Source organism: Cetorhinus maximus, chromosome 11 (assembly GCF_964194155.1).
Source record: "Cetorhinus maximus chromosome 11, sCetMax3.hap1.1, whole genome shotgun sequence".
Classification (NCBI taxonomy): domain Eukaryota; kingdom Metazoa; phylum Chordata; class Chondrichthyes; order Lamniformes; family Cetorhinidae; genus Cetorhinus; species Cetorhinus maximus.
Window position 1 is genome coordinate 99,824,034 of NC_135889.1, and position 21,661 is coordinate 99,845,694.

The 21,661-nt window shown below is 41.4% G+C and overlaps 1 protein-coding gene across 7 annotated transcripts in view; it reads right to left on the reverse strand.

Moving 5' to 3' along the window:
* Positions 1 to 989: 989 nt before the first annotated feature.
* The window catches only part of gtdc1 (glycosyltransferase-like domain containing 1), a 423,082-nt gene continuing 402,410 nt past the window's right edge, over positions 990 to 21,661 (reverse strand). For all 7 annotated transcript variants that reach the window (XM_078552498.1, XM_078552506.1, XM_078552499.1 and 4 more), the window contains 2 exons: positions 10,985 to 11,066; positions 990 to 1,296 (listed from right to left, as the gene is read on the reverse strand). In XM_078552498.1, coding sequence (XP_078408624.1) covers positions 1,163 to 1,296; positions 10,985 to 11,066 — 216 coding nt within the window. In that variant the 3' untranslated portion in view covers positions 990 to 1,162. The remainder of the gene's footprint in view (positions 1,297 to 10,984; positions 11,067 to 21,661) is intronic.

A 21,661-nucleotide genomic window follows, 5' to 3' on the forward strand; every position in this document is an offset into this window, starting at 1 on the left:
GATGAGGTATGGTGTTTATGAAGTGAACATGGGGTGTGGGGGCTAGGTTTGGGGCTCAGGGCTTCAAAGATTCAACAAGTGGATATGTATTCCATTGTTTCTAAGGATCAACAGATGGATGGGCTGTCGATAAAATAAGTCATCCATCTGTTCTACAGATGGCTGGACTGTCAACCAATTAAAATTTTAATCACAGGGCAAAATTGGCACTTTAAAATTGGAATCTCAATACCGTTGAATGAAGACCACTTCATCCACTGGTTAAAGTACTCTAATACATCCGAACATACTCAGGATTCTGGTCAATATATTGGTCATTTACCTTTTGTAAACAAAGCCCTATCATTAATCATTGTATTGAAACATCTTTAACTTATAATACTTCATAACATTATAACATGTGAAGTTGTCAACACCTTTTCAGCTTACTTGTCAACAGATTCCCAACTCCAACCTAGGCTTCCCCCATGGTTCATAATTTCTCCAAGGTGCCGTGAACCATGCTTCCTAACCAAAATGGGTCCAACCCCATGGAAGTAACAGGGGGTCTAAAATGCCAAGCCCCACAATGGAGTCAGCAACGGTGGGATTGCGGGCTAGCTGTCCACACCCTTATCCCATGCTATTAAAATTCTCACATACTGGAAATTGGGGTGGGAATCCTGAAATCGGGACCTGCTCAACAATTTTAAATCCTGCCTGCCTCCATTCCAACATGGTCAGAGGTATGAAAATCCAGCCCATGGAGTTTGCTGATCGCAGCTGAGGTGGTAATGAGAGACTAAAATTGGCCCCAGTGTTTTATGAAAGAAAAAAAAAATGTCCATTTTTCTAGTACTTTGAATTATATTTTCCTGATTTTTTTTGTCTTGTGGAACTGCATCAGGAATTTTATACATACGCTCCTAATTTGCTGTGATTTTGCACTGCACCATTAAGGATAAGGATTGCAGTAATAAACACTCCAATTATAGTGTGATAGAGTTTTGTTTATTTCCAAGTAATCCATATTATCTCACCAAGCTAGTCCAGATGGTGGATCTAAATCATATATAAATAGGAATAGGTCTACCAGTACTAATCACTGAAGTCACAAACAAACTGGACATGTTCATTATATGAGTAATTTGTTTATGATATATAGCGTATAGTTAGTTCCCAGTCATCTGTTCCTGAACAAACTCGTAGGGTCATAATGTTTCTCTTTAACAATTTTAATGCTGAAATGGCAGTCAGTATTAAAGGGATGCAGCAGAAGGCACAGTATTTTGTTTTGATGTGTGAATTCCTTCCTTCCTAAAAAAAAGTAGGTAAGGATTAGGGAATAGTGTGAAAATTTGTCAATTTTTGTTTAAAGCCATTAACTCCTCCAAATCTGGCATCTTGCAAATCCCTGAATTTCATCACTCCACCACTGACAGCCTTGCTTTCAGCTACCCAGCCCTTAAATTCTGGAATTTCCTCTGTACCTCTCTCTTTGTTTAAGAATATTTTTTAGATATTGCTATAATCTGGAATGTACTGCTTGAAAGGGTAGTAAAAGCAGATTACAAAAGGAGTGACTATTAAAGGAGATTAGATATTATGCTCGAAAAAGGGAGAAAAAAAAAATGCAGGGCCCAAAAGAAAACAGTAGGGGAGTTAGTCCACTCGGGCTGCTCTTTCAAAGAACTGGCACAGGCATGATGGCCGAATGGCCTCCTTCTGTTCTGTACGATCCCATGATAAAAGGAAGCTCTCACATTCAGGAAAAAATTATTGAAAAAAATCCAGGCCCCCTCATCTTGTTAAAATCTTAATAGCAACTAGAATTTTAATCTGTTACCTTTAATACAATTACTGTTATTATAATACGTGTTTTGAATAAAGAAGAATCTAGCTGTTGTAAAGTAGAAATCTGACAGGAACACAGAATGGAAGGAGGGTCTGGATTGTGGATTCGTGAGAAGAACCCAGAGAATAACATTTATACAGAATGAATACCTTCAGTGATAGAAATTCTCCCACCAATGGTAATATCTGAGACCATAATTGACACAATTATTAAAAGGTACAAAGAATATATTTGGTTCATTCATATTCTAATGATAACCTATCATTGAAAATATTTTTAAAAACTTGAAAAGAAAATGGAGGAAAATGGACATTCATTTGCAATTTTAAAATATTTAAAATTTTATTTATATGAATGAATATTGTATTGTGGCTCCATATTGCAAAAATATAATTAAGCAAACTAAAACCAAAACCATAACTATTCCTAAAATCTATTTTATAACAATGCATTTCCCGCAATCGTTGCTGATTTAGTATCTTGGAAAATATCATTAGGATTCTGATAAATTCAAATCTGAGCTATAAAAGGACTTCTCATTTTCTATTATGTTTTCTTTCTTTAACAAAAAAACACTAAATTAACTAGTGTAATCTTAATCGTATTGAACCAGTTCTTCTCTGATTTAGGATTAATTAAAATTCCACTCTAGAAGATGGTGGTTTGGTGATTAGTCTGATCACACAGGCATTAAGAAAAGTTACTTGAAATATGATAATGTTAAAAAGAGGGATAGAGTTAGTCGTGCAATGAGGAAGGCTTGTTGGTTGCCTGGGACAGAGGCACTTCATGGGCTGGTCAGAGCTGGGGTGAAGAGGACAGGGAGAAACAGCACACAACTGACAAGGGAATTTAAAAAGTGATTCTCTCTTGTAATATTCTAAACATTATGTATTATGAACAACAAAATAAAAAAGAACTGGACAGAGAATTCAAGGAAATATTCAATACTGTGGTTATGCCAACATCCATTAACTAATCAAGCTTCACACTCGTAGTTTGTGATGTTATCTGGTGCATTGAATTGGTGTCATGTAACTCATTGACAACCCTCTATAATCTGCATGCAGTTTACGTTGAAACTTCTAGAGAGGAACTTTGAGGGGGTCCAGGCTGACATAAACAAATGATGTGAATATCCTTGCCATTTGCTATGAAACACAAAAGCTCAAATCATGACTTAGGTCGGTAATGTAATACCTGACAGCATTTCAACTAATTCAGTGAAAGCCTCTACATAAACAACAGGAAATTATTTTCACTTCAGGTTACCCTGATTGCAACTGAATGCAATTTCTGTGGGGTCCATATGATAAATATGGCATTAAAGAAATGTACAGCATCATGTACAGCTTATTTCTTAAGGTATTGTTGACATTTAACTCCAATATAATGCAGAATTTTAACATAAATAGATTCAAAGAATGCACTGATATCTTTAGATAGGTAATTTCATGCTAATTTTCAAAGATAAGTACAGAAATTCAATAAACGTGTTTCCCTGGATGGCCATTGTGTGATCTTTCCTAGAAATCAATACTGCAAAGGATTGTAACTTATCTCAAATTTTTTCGAACAATACACCTGTAAAAAAATCTTTGCATGGCCTATGGGATTGTAATACTATAATTCTTCTGTTGATGCTGATATTGTAACTTTATCACCTCCCTTACCAAATGATTATTGTAGATTAAACTGAAATCAAATTCATGTATTCTCAAAGACAACTTTCCATTTCATACAAAACATAAATTAGAAATTTTCTGAGTGCAAACTGAGCAAATTCTTGGTATGGTTCCATGGACCCTGCGCCTCCATTTCCTTTTCGAACTTACACCTTTGTGTGGAATTGGTCTGAAAAGTCATCATGAGAGCATACTATAAATGGATACCAGCACACCATGTAACCAAGTTAATTTGAAGATGCCTTTTGTTAGAACACAATTTCAATTATCCAGTAGTACAGATTATTGTTTGCACTATTTCCATTCATATCAATCAGCTTTTGATCAAGTAAGGATAGACTGATAATATATTGTGCCAAAAAGAGGGCTTTTGAAATTTGAAACAATTAGAGTTAAAATGGTAACTAACTTTCGCCAATGAAACTTGCAAATGGAGGTTGGAGTCCAGCTACCTATCAGATGTACACAAGTTCTTTTACCATTAGATGAGCCACAAAGCAGAAGTCAGGTAATAATCACCATGGTTTCTCTGACAGACAAAGGCATTTGATATGTAACTCCAGTTCCTGCTCATCAGTCAAATATGTAGTTGCAATTGCTGGAGAGTGTTAAAGTATGTCGGCCTACAGACAAATTCATTTCCTGAGACCCATAGAAATTACAGCACAGAAGGCGGCCATTTGGCCCATTATACTCATATTTTAATCAAGCAATCAAAAATTGAAAAGCCACCCCTGCCTTACGGCTGGTCTGGTAGGTAGAGACCTGCTCGTGTGCCCCCCACTAAAAGTGATGTGGCACTGCCTGCGAAGCATGGCGCTGATGACCATGAGTGCTGCCTGAAGCAAGGCTGGCAAACAAACCTTGAAGTCCTGAATTAAGTGCAGCTCGCCAAGTGCACGTCCCTCATGTACAGTTGTGAAACATGCTGGTGTGGCCCAGATGATACAGCGTGGGGGGATGATTCTGGCAAGCAGGGCTTATAATGAGATGCTAAGGTATTGCAATTAGGTTCCCGACGTGCAGCTGTGGGAAACGCGGCCCGCCATTGACGGGTGGAGCAGACAATTGCAAACTGGTTTTACAACGATATGAAACCGATTTTTGCGATCTCCCAATAGTTTCTGCTCCCGCCCACTATGATACCCACTGCAAATGGGAGCAGACGATTCCACCCTATGACTATAATCGCCTTAGTTTTGTACAAAGCTTGTTTTAGGTTTACTGTGGTGCTTTTCACGAAATGAAATTACTTTTCTGTTACCATTTTATTCAACTCAATTACCTACCTTGCCTTGTTTTGTGGTGTATATCATCACTGCTCTTGCAAGCACAGCCCATATGATGGCTACACCATCACAGGAAAGCTATTTCCCCGGACCTATGTGGCAAATTAAGGGTTAAGATGCTTCACCTGCTTGACTTATTCAGCTACCTGGGTCTCATTTTTGGAAATAGGACCAACATCAAAAACATGAGACCCTAACTGGATGAAAGTTGGCTTCAAAATCTGTTTTTGCTTCAGCTAATTAGAGATCTAAAACTTGATGCAGTGGTGTATAAACATCACATTGTGATAATTCACCTGCAGCATTCTGGGGGTTAACCATTCACATGGGCTATCAAACTCGTAGCTGCAATTAACAAGAACACTCTGTAACTGACAAAATAACTAACCAGCATTTATGAGAACAGCTGTTGTTTCCCCCAACTCCAGTAAACAGTACCCCATAACACACAGTTCATTAAACTATACAAGGTACTTCATTGCCTCAAAAAAACTGTTATTGTAGTAAACCACATATTCTTAAGTTACATTGCTTTTTCACATTGTGTACCTCCAACATCACGTGTCCACTGTTCTTTTTACACCAAGTTCGCCTACCTGTGCTCAGATGCAATTTTGGCTTTTTAAATTTGTTTTTTCCAATTTTCTTCCCTCTTCTAAGAGCTTTGATTCATGTGAAGCATAATGTACTGCCTTGTCCAAGTGCCTTCGGTTTGAGTGTGAGCCTTTATAGTGGGTACGAATAGAATTTTATACTATCATAACTGCAAGATAATCAACTCCTAAACTACTCCTCACAGGTAGGAAAATGTCAGAAAGCACTTATGTTAATGAGAAATAAACAGTGGATGCTTTACAGAGAAATACAGTGGAAATTGAGAAGCCTAAAGGACGTTACAATTGCAGGGATGGAGATGGCTAGGTGGAAGGAACTAGGGGAGCAGAACTGAAATGATCAGCCTCCAATAATTAAGCGAAAGTAGGAAAGGAATTCAGAATTAAAGGCGCATGGAGAGGTGTAAAGGTGTATGGAGAGGTAGGGCTGGAGGAGATCAGCAAGCAGTGTGGGGTAAAACCATCAAGAGATTTGAAAGTGATGATGAAAACCTTAATGTAAACTCATGAGAGCACAGTAAAGTCTGGAAGGGAGATGAGAATGCAGGACTCTGGTAAGGAGGCAAGCCCCAGTACTTTGAATTGTAACTAGTCAATGGTTGAGATAATGAGGTTTGTTTGAGAGCAATTGAGACCCAGGGTAATTTTCAATCATGAGATGATGGGCATTACAGCTATCTTTGGCCAACCTCCATAATTGGATATTTTCCAAGTGCTCATTGAATAGCAATCACAAGAGGGAAATCTCTGAGGCAACTCTGGTCCCCCTAAAGCTGTACAGATTGCAATGGGCTAAAAGGGCAATGATCCTTTTAGGTTTACATGTCTTTATAATTACAAGTTATTGGTGAGTCATTAGGGAAGCTTTGTTCTTAGAGTTCAGGTTGTACATTGTTTAAAAGCACTGAAAGATGCAAACTGGACAACATGTGGTTTCAATGGGCAGCAGGTGTTAAAAACTAATGTTCAATGGCCTTTCCATCCAGATGATCCTGCCAGTCTATCTGGAATAACCTTTCCTAGTATGACTGTAGGGACCTCCACGATTTGGAATTCTTCTTCTATCACATGCCCAGAGGCAATTTGAGAGTCATTCACCTGTTCCTGTACTTTTGCACACATTGCTACTGGAGGCTGAGCTGTGACTGCAGCCACTTATTAGTGGATGCACAGTTTAGTGCAATGCCTTAATGTCTGTCCACTGTGTGTTTGTAGACCCATTGAAACCAACCTTTTTTTAGATGCGGACTATAGATCTCATATTCATCAATACCAATATTCTTGAGGGATGTCCCAATGATAAGTACTACCTATGTGCTTGAGATCTCCCTGGAAATACCACTGGTGTTCAATCCACAGAGCATTGAATGATAGAAACAGCAACTCTGTTCAGATTAGCTTTCATCTTCCTTTGTGGTGACACAAGTGGCAAAGGTTTATGCATGTTGAGGTTTCTCTATTTCATTGTTGCATTTGAAGTCAGAATCGCAAAATAATTCTTTATGCACCCCTACCTTTTCCTCACATTAACAATGACTCAATCTTCACCGCTCTGTTAAACTCAGTAATACCATCCAAATTGTTCATGTCTAGTCTAACTCCTGCTTTAAGTGATGTGTTTGATATAAAGTGCAAAAGTGAGTATGATGGCCCCACTGTATTGGTTTTTCCCTTGTGTTATTGCTATGTTTTGTATTGGAGCATAAACACTGAACTGAATCTAATGAAAGTAAAAAGCATTCCAGAGTCCCATAAATCTACAGCACAGAAACAGGCCATTCTGCCCAGCTGGTCTAAACCATTTTATACTCCACACAAGCCTCCTTCCACTCAAATTACCTTTTACAACATGCCCATGTATTTCTCTATTCCATTCTACCTCATGCATGCATCAAGCCTCCCTCCCTTTCTCTTTCTTATGGCTGATGTAGATGTAGAGCAGGAAATATAATTTTACATCCAGGCAGGTCAGGAGTATGTTATGATCCCCATAGAGACAGATAACTTTTAAAAAAGAGAAATTCAAACTTCCAGTTGATAGCGAAAGGATGGCACAACAAGATTTCACGTTTCAAGACTTTTACTGTGACAAACAGACTTAAAGCATGATTGACTAAACATTATATCTGGAGGCAATTTATACTTTAAACTATTGAACAGAACTCACACTTTCAAGACAACCGTAAAACCTACTTCAAAGGTGTACTTTACACTGTCCCTTAAGTAGTTATTTTGTTTTCTCAGACCCAGTCCAAAGTGATTTTGAGCTCCCAAAGTTTTACTTCCACTCCTTTCCTTTCCTAGTCTGATAACCTTTAACCCCAGAGCTTCCTTTCAAGGTGAGGATTTTTCTTGGTGATTCTCTCTAGTGCAAGCTAGGCAAATCTTCCTGCCTCATTTCAAATCCTCACAAATTTAGTCTTTTCAATCTGAGCATGAGCTCCCACCTGCATTCTTGCATGGCGAGCCATAGAGACTTTCAACCTCTAAATTCTCCCTCTCTCTTGGACCCTGACAGGCTGTTTTTGTGATATTCAGGGATGTTTCAGAAACCCTTTCTCTCTCAAAGCCCATCTCCATGGCAACATGAATACATGAATCACATGGGCCTTGTATCCAGGTAAAAATGCTGATTAGCTAAAATTGAGACCCCAACTCTATTCTATCTTGGAAGTAAATGGACAGTTTAAAGCATAGCTGTTCACAACCCCACATTCTCAACACCTTCTTGGGACTTTGGACACTAGCAGTCTAACCACTGTAAACACAGTGGCTATTGTCTCCAAGTGTGAACACCTTCCTTCACCAATACAACCTGGGCCTCGCTTTAATCTTTATCAGCCACTTCACCAGACTGGTTCTTGGTAGACTTCAGAGCAGATCACACAAACCCCTTCATTTCATCCTAAATTAAAGACAATCTTATAAAACTTCATATTTGTAACAAATAGTGGGAAATATCACTGTGATGCTTCCTTCACATTTGTGAATCAGGCATTGAGTCACTAAATGTTCCATCGGGCTCAATAATACGCACTGGTGTGGTGCATGGGCCACGCACCCTGAAGTGGCCGGCATTCAGACTTCTGAGCCCGCTACCCAAAGACGACGAATAAAGCGTCAATTGAGCCAAGTAAGAGTGCTGGGTGGGTTCCAGGCCACAAACAGGAAGTATCCCGCCTAATCAGATCAGTAAGGCAGGATATCCGGCATTGGAGCTTGTCAACCATGAGCCCGTCATTTAAAGGGCTGCTCTGGCCTCTTTAACAATGCAATGCAGAAATGGAGCTGTCTGCATGAGGTCTCAGGTTCTTAAGTCATGAATTTAAGTCAGTATACATCTACTTCTTCCACAAAGCACTTCCAGCGGCAGAAGAACACTGAACAGCCAAGATTTAACTCTGGCCCCAGACAACCCACCATTATAGCCAGCCTGATGAAATAACTGAAAATGTGATTGGTGTAAATCCCACTCTGAAAGGGTTTTATTACTCTCCAAATATTATGGCAGTCGATTGCCTTTTTAATGAACACAACTAGCCTACTACCTTCAATTTGCATAGCACAGGCGGGCTCCAGATTTTCAGAATCGCCCTCTAACTGTAATATCCTAGATTGGCATGATGACACCGGGAACACGACCCGACATCTTCATGCCAGATAACACATTGGCACGTGTGCGTTTTGCTCCTGTTTTCGGAGCTTTTTTTTATTCAGGCCATGGTCTGCTCTGGGTGACCACTGATACAAGCTTGAAAGATCTTAATTTTTCATTTGTGCAACAAGTATTTGGATTTGCGATAGTTTCTGCAGATGCAGTTTAGGGTCATCCACGAACATTGTGGAAGATTGAAGTCAGGGATCTTCTGCATCAGGTCTTTGATGGGGTGTTTGTGACTTCTTATGAACTCAACTCAGCTTCATCAGAATTGATGCTGCATTATCAAAGGTTAGGTGCTTGGATCCAAAGGGGTTTGTGCAACTGCAAATGGTATTGAAGGACATTGTTGAAGTCCAGGTGGGTGAGGAGACATCAGATTCCTTAGTTCTCTGGACTTCCCAGAGGGTTGAGGTATCACGGCAGCAATGTGCGACTGCGTGGGCAGTCAGGGAGTTGGGTCAGTTTGAGGGCTCCAGTGATACACCACATTGCAGTGTTCAGTTGGACATCAGTAAATTGGTTGTAGTTACTTTTAATCCATACCAATGCATGGTACTTGGCTACAGAGTACACAAGAGTCATCGCTAATGTCTGAAGCACTGATGCTGATGCTCCCCAGCTTGTGCCTGCCAGTTCCTGGACCAAGGTTGACCCTTGCCTTCATCTTAGTGGCCACCTCCTTCAAGTGATATCCCTAGAAATACATTAATGCCATCTACTTCAATCACTCTATATAGCAGTGTGCTCCACAATTTCACCAGTGCTTGCGCAAAGAAATTCTGAGTTTTTTAATTTATATGTTTGTGCCTACCTTGTGTTTATGCCCCCTTGTTCTGGGCTCAACCCACAAATGGAAGTAGATTCTCTGCATCCACACTATCAAACATTTCATAATTTTAAAGCCCTCCATTGGGTACCCTTTCAGCCTTCTCTTTTCCTGAGAAAAGTACCCCAGCCTGCTCAATATATCCTGATTGTTGCATCCTCTCAGTTCTCCTGACATCCTTGTAAATCTTGTTTGTCTTTTCTCCAGTGCTTCAATACTGTTTTGCAGTTTAGAGAACAGGGCTAAGCATCGTACTGCCTGTAGTCTGGTTTAACCCAGGATCTATGACCAGTCCTCGTGGGACTGCCCCTGCCCCTGCCCCAGTCAGTGAACGGTTGATTCGGTCCAACTGGCTGCCTCTCTTCCACAATTACATTCATACCTGGTTTCCCTGGAGAGGAAGTATGATTGCACGCCAGTACACTTCAGGCATTCCGAGCCCAAGGGGGGAGTGGGGGAGGGAGTGAGGAAGGGAGGAGGGTGCACAGGGGTGTGTTATCAACCCTGGGAATATCACTTGAATCTGATTAGCTAAGTTTCCTTTAAAGGTTTTTTTTTCCAATATAAATCAGCAGTGCCTCTTTCAGAAGGGGAACTTAGCTCCTTGTTATTGGAAACCTTCTGGTTGCTTTTATACTCTGTTCTTTTTGAAATTAAGCCAAGCACTTTGTTCATACCCTCTATGACCACAACAACTTGTGTTGTTCCATTTAGCATTCTATGTATCTGTATTGCTAGATCCTTTGTTCCTCTACTCCATTTAGTTTCTTACTTTCTAAAGGTTACGTGACCTCCCCATTTTTCCTAATAAAATGAAGCACTTCACACTTCACTATATTGAATTCCATTTGCTATTAATCTACCCACTCTGGAAACCTGCTTATTTCTTCCTGTACTTTGGTGAATTGTTTTCTTATGGTTTTTTTTTGCCAAAATGACCATATGCAATTATTACACAAACTGCTAGTGTTGCCTCTACAAACTTTAGCACCCCATAGGACCCCCAACCTCGTATTATCTCACAGCCCAGGATACCCATAATGATATCCTTATATGGATAAATGGTTTTCCTTACTGCCTGCCACCATGAGTCCTGGGGGGCATTCCTGATGAAGTGTTTCTTCTGGGAAATGGAAATGCTGCATATCTTGCTGGATCTAATAGAATGAAATGTGAAATACATTGTGAGATAAAGATGGAGAAGCAGTTGTTTCTACCTATGCACAAATGTTTCTCAACTGCTCTTTAGAGTGTTTGCCTTTTATAGCCTATTATAATAGTTATAAAATATCCTCATTAACTCTCTTTTATGTTCCATTTACAACAAGCTAGTAGCTAAATTCAAAATAACAATAATCTGTGAATCGTTTCAAAGGCAGCTGGCATCTGCAAGTTCCTTGAATAGACTTTTGTGCCAATGTAAGATATTTGCATTCATACCCATGATAATAATGTAAAATGATTGACAGTCATTGTCAAAATCACACATCTTCTTTTGTTCATCCTTCCAATTGCTATAGCTTTCAATACTTCAATGACCTGTTGCATGAATGTTATCCCGTTTGTTAGACTTTTTGCTCTGCAATAAGTTATTGTTTTAACTAATAGAGCGCATTTTCCCTTTTCTTCACATTGTAACTTGCACGGCCTCATCTGTGAAGGGAGCTTTTCTATGGAATATTCCCTCTATCGATTTGCACACTGCATCAGCCATCTTCAAACTCTTGGAAGACAGTCATCCTCACTAATGAGGGATAGCCAACAATAATAGTACAGCGGATTGACATACTGAGATTAGCTGTGCATTAGGTATAACATATCATAGCTCTGAGAATGCACAATGTGAAATCTGTTTGTCTTCTGTGTGCTAAAGAGAGGGAAATGTAACTCATATTTAATGGAAACTGATTGCGCTAATAGCATAGTCAACCCAGTTACATTTTTTTTATTTTTTGCAACAGATATTGGTGTAAAGTTATGTCTTCACAGCTTGACTGGTAATCTGGGCAAGACAACTGTTGTAGACTTATTTACTTAAACTTAGTCCCTCTGGTCCCATGTGGGACAATGGGTAGAAAGACTTCACCACCAGCCCCGGTCCATCGCAATCTCTTTCGCTCCAGCCCAGGTGGTATCCCGCTCTTGAAGATCCTCCTTAAAGTACATCGCCAGGTCTTCTTTGGCCTTCCTCATCTTCTTTTTCATCTGGTGGTGTCCATTCTACTGCTACCCTGGAGGAACATATGTCAGGGAGGTGAAATACGTGTCCTCCCAGCCTCAGTCAACTCTCGATTACGATGTCCAATGGTGCCTCTGACCAGTTCTCTGTAGTACTTCTTCATTAGTGATGCTGCCCTCTTCATGTGATGTTCAGGATCTTAATAAGAACTGCTGGTGAAAGACCAACTTTGATCCAACTTACATGACACCTTTGCTGTTCTTACCCATGTCTCGCTGGTGGTGTTGCCATGGGATGCCATGTCTGCACTCACCATCACCTTCCTCATGATGAAATCAATAACCAAGAGGAAAGGGAATGGGGACAGTATGCCCCCTCACCGTACCTCTGTGATGATGTTGAAGGAGGCTGTGGTGACTTTGCTGGTCTTGACGCAGCAGCTGGAGTCGCGGCATAAGGCTTTGAAGATGTTAATATACTACGATGGGGTGCCATACTGTTTTGTAATGTACCAGAGGGACTGCCAATGTATGCTCTTAAAAGCCTTCTGCCTTCAATTTGTTGAGGAGAGCCATGCTGCAGACCTTGCCAGGTGCTGACAGCAGTGCAATGCCCCTCCAGTTGTTGCAGTTGCTGATGGATCCATCAGCAACCAGAGGGACTGCCAATATATGCTCTTAAAAGCCCTCTTGAAATCAATGTTGATAACAAGCGGCTTCTGATGCTTTTTAATGATCCTGACTGTAAAGATCCACCCCGGAAACCTGCCTGTTCTTCATGAAGTCTACTTCTGCCTTCAATTTGTTGAGGAGAGCCAAAGACTCCAAGATGCTGTACAGGATCATATGGGAACTGAATAATGCAAGAAACAACACCTCTATATCAATGATGAGCAAGGACGGAAAGATGCTTTTGATGGGTGGGAGCAGGAGGCAAGGTGGGTAGAGCACTTTTGGGAGGTCCTCAACCAGCCCAACCCCAGCTCCACGTTCAAGTTCAATGACAGCACCTCAACAGCTGAATGGTAACCAGGAAGAAATTGTCCGATGAGAGGTCCAAAGAGCCATCAGGAGTCTGAAGAACCACAAGTCACCTGGGATCAACGAGATACCAGCAGATCTATTGAAACATGGCAAGAGCACCATCACAACAGAGCTCAGGGATATGTTCATCAAGACTGCGGAGGACATCCTGGATAACTGGAAGTGAGGAGTAATCATCAAGCTGCTGTTATGGAAGACATCTTAAAATCAATGGAATAAAAGCTAGATGGGATCCACAATGAGTGGGCGTTCATTCTGGAGAATTATCACCCAGGCAGTAAAGCTAAAATGTTACCCCATTCTAGCAGGTTGATTATTACCGATACGAACATACCAACGTATGAACAAGGAGCAGGAGTAGGCCATTCGGCCCCTTGAACCTGCTCCGCCATTTAATAAGATCATGGCTGATCTGATAGTAACCTCAAATCCGCATCCCTCCTACCTATCTTCCCCTTGCTTCCCAAGAATCTATCCACCTCTGCCCTAAAAATATTCAAAGACTGCTTTCACTGCATATTCAGGAAGAGAGTTCCAAAGACTCACAAACCTCTGAGAGAAAAGATTTCGCCTCATCTCCATTTTAAATGGGCAACTCCTTATTTTTAAACAGTGACCCCTAGTTCTAGATTTTCCTACCACAGTAAACATCCTCTCCACGTCCATCCTGTCAAGAACCCTCAGGATCTTAAGTCGCCTCTTACTCTTCTAAACTCCAGCAGATACAAGCCCAGCCTGTCCAACCTTTCCTCATAAGACAACCCACCCATTGCAGGTATTAGTCTGGTAAACTTTCTTTCAACTGCTTCCAACACATTTACATCCTTCCTTAAATAAGGTGACAAATATTGTACACAGATGTAGACTCACCAGTTGTGGTGATCGTTGCTTTAAGGCCAGCCTTACTGAGTAAGGGTCATGTGGTCAGAACAGCCAATCAGCACCGAGCATGGGAAGCCTATAAGGGGCGGAATTTTCCTAGTCCAGAAAGTATACTGTAGCCTTGCTAGAGGCCTGCAGCTAATCCAGCAGCTCTGTAAATAAAGTTTGTTGTTCAACTAAAGAAGCCTCTCAGTAGTACATCTCTGCATCTGGCGATGAGGATAAATGATCCTGGTGCTGCCTCTCGCTCTACAACTGTGAGTGTCTCGTTTTAAAGAAGGAAAAAATATATATACTCACCAGGATGCCTCTCTTTGGGAGGATCGGCCCATTTAACTCCTCCACGGAAGACTGGAATCAATACATCAAGTGCCTCGGGTTTTATTTCCAGGCCAACAAAATAGGAGGCAAAATGCAAAGCAATTCTCCTGAGCATCTGTGGGAGTCAAACCTACAACCTTATTTGCAATCTCACAGTCCCAAGTGTGCCTGACTACAAATTGTTCAGTGAGCTCGTGGATTTAGTGGATTTGAAGGGCCATTTTCAGCCCAAACCATTAGTCATTATGCAAAGATGCAAATTTATTATGAGGGTGAATGCCCCAGGTGAATCCATCATGAATTATATTACTAAATTGAGGCAATTGTCAGAGCATTGTGATTTCGGAGCGACCTTGCTACAGGATCGGTTAATTTGTGGTGTGCGCAACAATGCCATTCAGCGTTGATTGCTGGCAGAAGTCGATATAAATTTTAAGCGTGCAATGGAGATAGCGCCAGCCATGGAAAGCACTGAAAAAGATTCGCAGGAGCTACAGAGTTTGCAAAATGGTGCCATTTGCCGGTTAGAGCGGAAACCTGCAGCCATGTATGGCGTCAAAACTGCAAAAGCAGCTGTAAAGTGGGAATCATTCCCAATCGCCAATGAATCAATAAAATATACTGCAGGCAATTAAACAGTGATCCTGAAATTGAAATGTTACCGACGTGGGGGTAACCACACTCCTGAAACATGCAGATTTAAGGAGGGTGAACGCTATTACTGTCGTAAAAGAAGACATTTTATAAAGCAATGCAGAGGAAAGTCCAGACTGCCAAGTAACAAGCCAGCAAAGATGTTAGAAGTACATAACATGAAAGAGCCTGAAATAACTGATTCTGACATCCATTCTCTTTTTAATCTTAAAGCAGCCAAGACAAACCCTATTACTGTCACATTCTACATAAATGGGAAGTGTCTAGTTATGAACATGGATGCAGGGGCATCAGCCAGTGATGGGTGAGCGCGCATTTCAGCACCTGAGAGAAGGTACCCAACCCTTAAGCCTGGAGAGAACTTCTGCCCAGTTGATGACTTGCATGGGAGAAGCCATAAAAATAAAAGGCACCACCATGGTACCTGTGAGCTATGGGCAGCAGTCAGCCCAGCTTCCAATAATAATAGTGAATGGGGAAGGACGAAGCCTTCTGGTCCGTGATTGACTACAAGAAATCAAGTTAAATTGGCCTGAAATTTTTCAAGTGCAGGCAGGAGGACTGATAGAATTATTTTAAAAATACAACAGCATCTTTCGCAACGAATTAGGAAAAATCAAAGGCTTGCAAGCCAAGATTAATGTTGACCCAGAGACAACTCCTTGATTTTTTTTAAGGCAAGAGCCATACCATGTGCCTTAAGAGAATAAGCAGATGCTGAGTTAAACAGGTTGGCGAAACTAAGCATCATATAGCCGGTTCAATGTTTGGAATAGGAAGCAGCTATCGTCCCTGTACTGAAACCAAATAAGACCGTCCGCATTTGAGGTGATTATAAGCTAACGGTTAATCAGGCCGCCAAGTTGGATAAATATCCAATTCCAAGAATTGGAGACTTGTACACAAAGCTGGCAGGAGGTCAATCCTACACTAAGTTGGATATGAGCCACACTTACCAGTAACTCGAGTTAGATAACACATCCCAGGGGTATGTCACAATAAACACACGCAAAGGCCTAATCCAATACGTGCGCCTACCTTTTGGTGTGTCCTCAGCCTCTGCAATAGTTCAAAGGATGATGGAGAGTTTGCTATCGCGATTACCACGGGTTGCAGTATACCTTGATGATGTCCACATAACTGGATCGACAGAGGCTGAGCATTTAGCAAATTTAGAGGAGGTATTAAAAAGATGTCTGGAAGCTGGAGTCCGCCTAAAAAAGGAGAAATGCACTTTCCAAGCCACCGAGGTTTCCTATCTGGGTTACCGTGTAGACACACAAGGATTACACCCCATGGAAGAAAAGGTTAAGGCGATAAAGGAGGCACTTTCCCCAACAAATATCACCAAACTCAAATCACTTTTAGGGATGGTAAACTACTACGGGTGATTTTTACCCAACTTATCGACTGTTGGCCCCCTTGCACATATTGCTGAAGAAACACCATTGTTGGGGTCCTGGAAGGCTCCAAAGGAGGCAGCCTTCAACCAAGTAAAACAACTGCTGCTCTCCTCAAACTTGTTAGTGCACTTCAACCCAGCTAAAGAATTGATATTGACCTGCGATGCCTCTCCATATGGCATTGGTGCAGTATTGTCCCATGAAATGGATGACGGCTCTGAGGCCAATAGGTTACGAATCAAGAACACTGTCAGTGGCCGAAAAAGGTTATTCGCAGATCGAGAAGAAGGGCTGTCAATGGTCTTTGGAGTTAAAAAATTCCACCAATAATTACATGGCAGGCACTTTACTATCATCTCCGATCATAAACCGCTTTTGGGCCTTTTCAGAGAAGACAAGGCTATCTCGCCGATAGCCTCGCAATAATTCAGCGATGGGCATTAATTCTGTCCGACTACGAATACACTTTCAAGCACCAACCTGGGATGCACATAGCGAATGCAGACACCCTTAGCCGCCTACCCTTGCAAGAAATCATCTTGTGTACTCCTGTGCCCCAATAAATCGTCCTTGCATTGAATTTTTTAGACACATCACCCGTCTGCGCAAAGCAGATCAGGAACTGCACTAACCCAGATCCACTTCTGTTCAAAGTGAGAGACCAAATACTTACAGGACGGTTAAATGAGCCAGCTGCCGAGGAAATGAAACCGTCTTTTACCTGGAAATGCGAATTGAGTTGTCAGGATGACGTCATACTCTGGGGAGAAAGAATAGTCTTTCCTGCACCAGGCAGGGACCTGACCGAATGACACAGCACTCATCCTGGCATTTCTAAAATGAAAATGCTCACCAGGATTAAGTGTGGTGGCCTGGTATAGATGCAGGCGTCGAGAAGTTAGTCAAGCACTGTCAACAGTGCCAACTGCAACAAAAGTTGCCAGCCGCAGCCCCACTACACCCTTGGGAATGGCCTGGCCGACCATGGGTGCGGATCCATACAGGCTACGTGGGTCCATTCCTGGGCACTACTGAAATAGTGTATTCTTCTGTCATTTTGGAAAGTTGACTGAAAAATTGTTGGGTCCATCTGTGTTAATTACATTTGGGGCAGAATTTTTAGCTCAGCGGGCGCGCGCGCGCCCAACCCGTTCGAGTGTAAAATAGCGCGTGATGGCTTCAGGCGAGTGTCCCAACGTCATCCCACGCTCGCATGATATTTCAGTCGGCGGGCGCACGCAAAAGTCAGAAGCATGTCCACCGACAATTAAGAGGACAATTAAGCCCATTAAAGTTCCAAGTGTCCTTGATTTTTCATGGTCCATCCAACCTTACAGTTGGCAGATGGGCGAATCTGCCAGGCGGACTGTGCATTTTTGATGAAACCTCGTCAAATGGCAGGATGAGGTTTCCATTATTAAATTTTAAAAAACTAAAAATGTATAGACAGAGTTTTCATTCTGCGCTCCCCCACGCCCGCGCTTACGTCAGCATCCACCTTCCTCCCACCCCCACCCTGGCAGCGCTGAGCATTTCAGCACTCATTTCATGCTGACTGGCCGTTAGTTGGCCAGCAAACGTGAAATTGTGGTCGGGGGCTGATTGTGGGCGGCAGTCCATTCCCAAGCTGTTTCCGGGCCCGCCGATCACACCCGCACGCCAATCTAAAAGTCCTGCCCTGGGAGCCAAGTAGACTGCAAGCTTAACCCATCAGAATAAGTTAGTTGTTTGACATACTAATGAGTAAACATGCATGCTGGCCTAACATGTAAGGTGTGAAGGAAATTTTCATTTTTAGAAAGATGAAGGGAGATTTGGATTTCAAATTGATCTCAGTCTGTTTACAAATAGCCAGAGAAGCAAGGCTAAGGGATGTATTTATTTTTCCCAAAGGTTACTGACAATAAATAATAGCAACATGAAAGTTTTTATGTCATGAGGGAGATACAGTTTCAAAAACTTATGAAACAATAAAATTTACATATTAAGAAGAGAGAAACATCTATAAATAAGAATGAGGTTATCTGTCAGGAGAAGGCATTGTGAGATCTAACAGAAGTATGTGAAGTAGCCATAATGAAGCCTCCAGTACTTGTGCATAAATCTGCTTTCTACCAAAACTAAAGTTGAAGAAATGTCATTTGGAATTCCACTGTCCAGGGTATTATGTTAATTTGCTCAATCTGTTTAAAATCTAAAATCTATGTTTGGACCATTGCCTTAAAGGGGGTGGAACTGGGAGTCAGGTTAATTCGGAATTTTATGCGTTACTATAGTAGTAATTTGTAGTCGTATGTATATGCTTGGGATCTTTTTTGTTAATAAATATTTTAATTTAATTTTTAAAAATCTGAAAAAGTCTTGGTAGACTTATCACTTCTGAATTCAGTGCACGCATCTCAAAAAAAAAAATTGCAAAACTGTTGTGATAGCACGATCAAGTTTCCTTCGTGGATTTGGCACACATCATCTGCCACGTCATAACAAAAACAACCTATTGAGATGAGTTACCACTTCAAACTAATATGTGCTTTATTTCATATAAATCTGAATGAACAGTTTGCAACATCTGTTGTATGAACAATCAATCAATTCATATACTCCTTGATTATTGAAAAATAGTAAAGATACCACCTGATTATCTCTCTCCAGGTGTAGGCTCACTTTTCTGTGCAAGTTATTCCTGGAGTTTCTGTCACTGCCTGCTACAGCATGGAACACCCACAGAGGCTGAGAATGGAAGGAAAAAAGAGAGCATGAAAGAGAAAGAGATCTTGCCAGTCCCTTAAATGTATGAGATTGGGGATATTCAGTGCACCAAGCTGTCAGTCAAGGGCATCTCCCTGATTAAATGCCTTCCATTTGATGTGGAAGTACATAGCCCCCGAGTGGCTGCCCCAGCCATGCCACTGGCTATGTAAATAAATGAAAAAAATTGCTTTGCCTCTCAGGTGTTGCAAGAGAACTGTTTATCACAGTGACATGAAATGCTGGAGGTTGGACATCTTTTACTGATTAACACTCTAAAACACTACTGTAACCAACCATGGCTTAGTGTTGAGGAATAAATGCTTAATTGAACATTACAGTAAAATTATGTTAGAGCATCAGTTTACCTGATGCAAAGAAATCCAAAACATTAGAAACCTCAAAGAGTTATGAGCATCTGAGGGGGCAGAAGTGTTTGTTACAAAAGGGCAAACATTTTGGAGGAATGTTAGCAATGGAGTTGTGCGAGCTCCATTTGAGGTTACATGATAGTAAGGCAAAGAATGTTATTATAAGAACAAAGATATCAAAGTTTGTGGCAAAATTTGTAAATTAATCTTGTTAAACTAACACAGCACCTGGGACCAGGTCTGTGTGACTGTCAATAGGGCAGAATTGATTCTACAGAATGTGGCCAATTTCCTTGCATTATGAATGTTCTCCAGCGGAGCATACATTGATACAATATCTGTCAGCTCATAAACTCACTCCCTCTCCAAAACAGTTTCCAAATTTAAACACTGGTTCATCAATGCTCCAACCTGACTGAACTCTGATGATAAGACAATTTCATCCCACTGCAACCCTGGCTTTAACTTTTACTGTTTTCTTGCTGTCTTTGGGATCTGTCTCTCCTAACCTTTGTCGTATCTATGTAATCTGAATTCCCATTGTATTCATTTGTGTGCACATTTTGCTGTTGAACCAAGCCTAAGCCATTTGGCCTGAATTTGGCCAGTCTGTGGACAGACCCCATTCTGAAAAAAATCGAAGCATGACATCACAGGGAAACAGATAAGTGATTGATTGGTGAGTATTTTGCTTATTTATCTTTGAAAACTCATGTAACTTATTAGTAATTATAAGGCTTCACTAGTGGTGGCAAAGTACTAGCAGTAGTAAAGCTTATTGGGAGTTGTAGGGTTTATTAATTATAAATTAATTAGGAAAAATAATAAATGAATTAACATATACAGATGGCAGAGCAGGTGATGTGTTGTGACTATAGAATGCAGGTGCTCCTAGACACCAGTGTAATCCAGGGCAAACACATTTGTAGTAAGTGTCTGCGGCTTGAGGAGCTTCAGCTCAGAATCAATGAGCTGGAGGCTGAGCTGCAGATGCTACGATGCACCAGGGAGAGTGAGAGTTACCTGGACACTTCATTCTAGGAGGCATTCATTCCCCTTATGATAGGGTTTCCTGATTTGGTCAGTGGGCAGGGACAGGAGTGAGGCAGGTATGGGGATTGAGAAGGTAAGAGTGGAGGAGCCTCAAACCCTTGCAATTGTCCAACAGGTTTGAGATTCTTACAGCCTGTATGGATCAAACAGGGCACTGCAGGGTAAATGAGCAAACTGACCATGGCATCGTGGTACAGGAAGTCATTCAAGTGAGGGGAGTTAATAGGAATGTAGTGGTAGTGAGGATAGTATAGAAAGAGGGACAGACACAGTTCTCTGCAGCCAGGAACGGGAGTCTAGAAGGCTGTGTTGCCTGCCCAGTGCCCGGGTTCGGGACATCTGCTCTGGGCTGGAGCGAAACTTGCAGTGGGAGAGGATGGGTCCAGTGGTTGTGGTCTACATAGGTACCACGACATAGATAGAACTAGGAAAGAGGTTCTGCTTAGAGAATATGAGCAGCTAGGGGCTAAATTAAAAAGCAGAACCTCAAACGTAATAATGTCTGGATTATTACCTGAGGCACAGCAAATTGGAGTGGGGTACGATTAGAGAGTTAGATGTGTGGCTCAAAGATTGGTGTGAGAGAAATGAGTTTCAATTCATGGGGCACTGGCACCAGTACTGGGGAAAGTGGGAGCTGTAGCATTTCACCTGAACCATGCTAGGACCAGTGTTCAGGCTAGTCGTATTACTAGGGCAGTACAGAGGGCTTAAAACTAAATCCTGGAGTAGGGGCTCGAGTGTAGGAAGTTGTGATAAATTAAAGAGAGAAGACAAGGCAAAACAGCAGGATAGCAATAAGGGAAAATGATAATCAGAGCATGGCAGGCTGGGACAGAGTGTACAAACTTAAGAGTGCACCAGCAGATAAGGCAAGAGGTTGCGAAAATATTAAAAGAATGAATTGAGAGAGCAAACAGAAATAAATATGTATGGTCTGATAGTCATTACAGAGACATGACTGCAAGATGACAATGGCTGGGATCTGAATAGTCAAGGGTACATGACATTTCAGAAGCACAGGAGGCTAGGAAAAGGTGGAGAGGTAGCTCCGTTAATTAAGAATGACATTAGTACATTATAGAGGGATGACCTTAG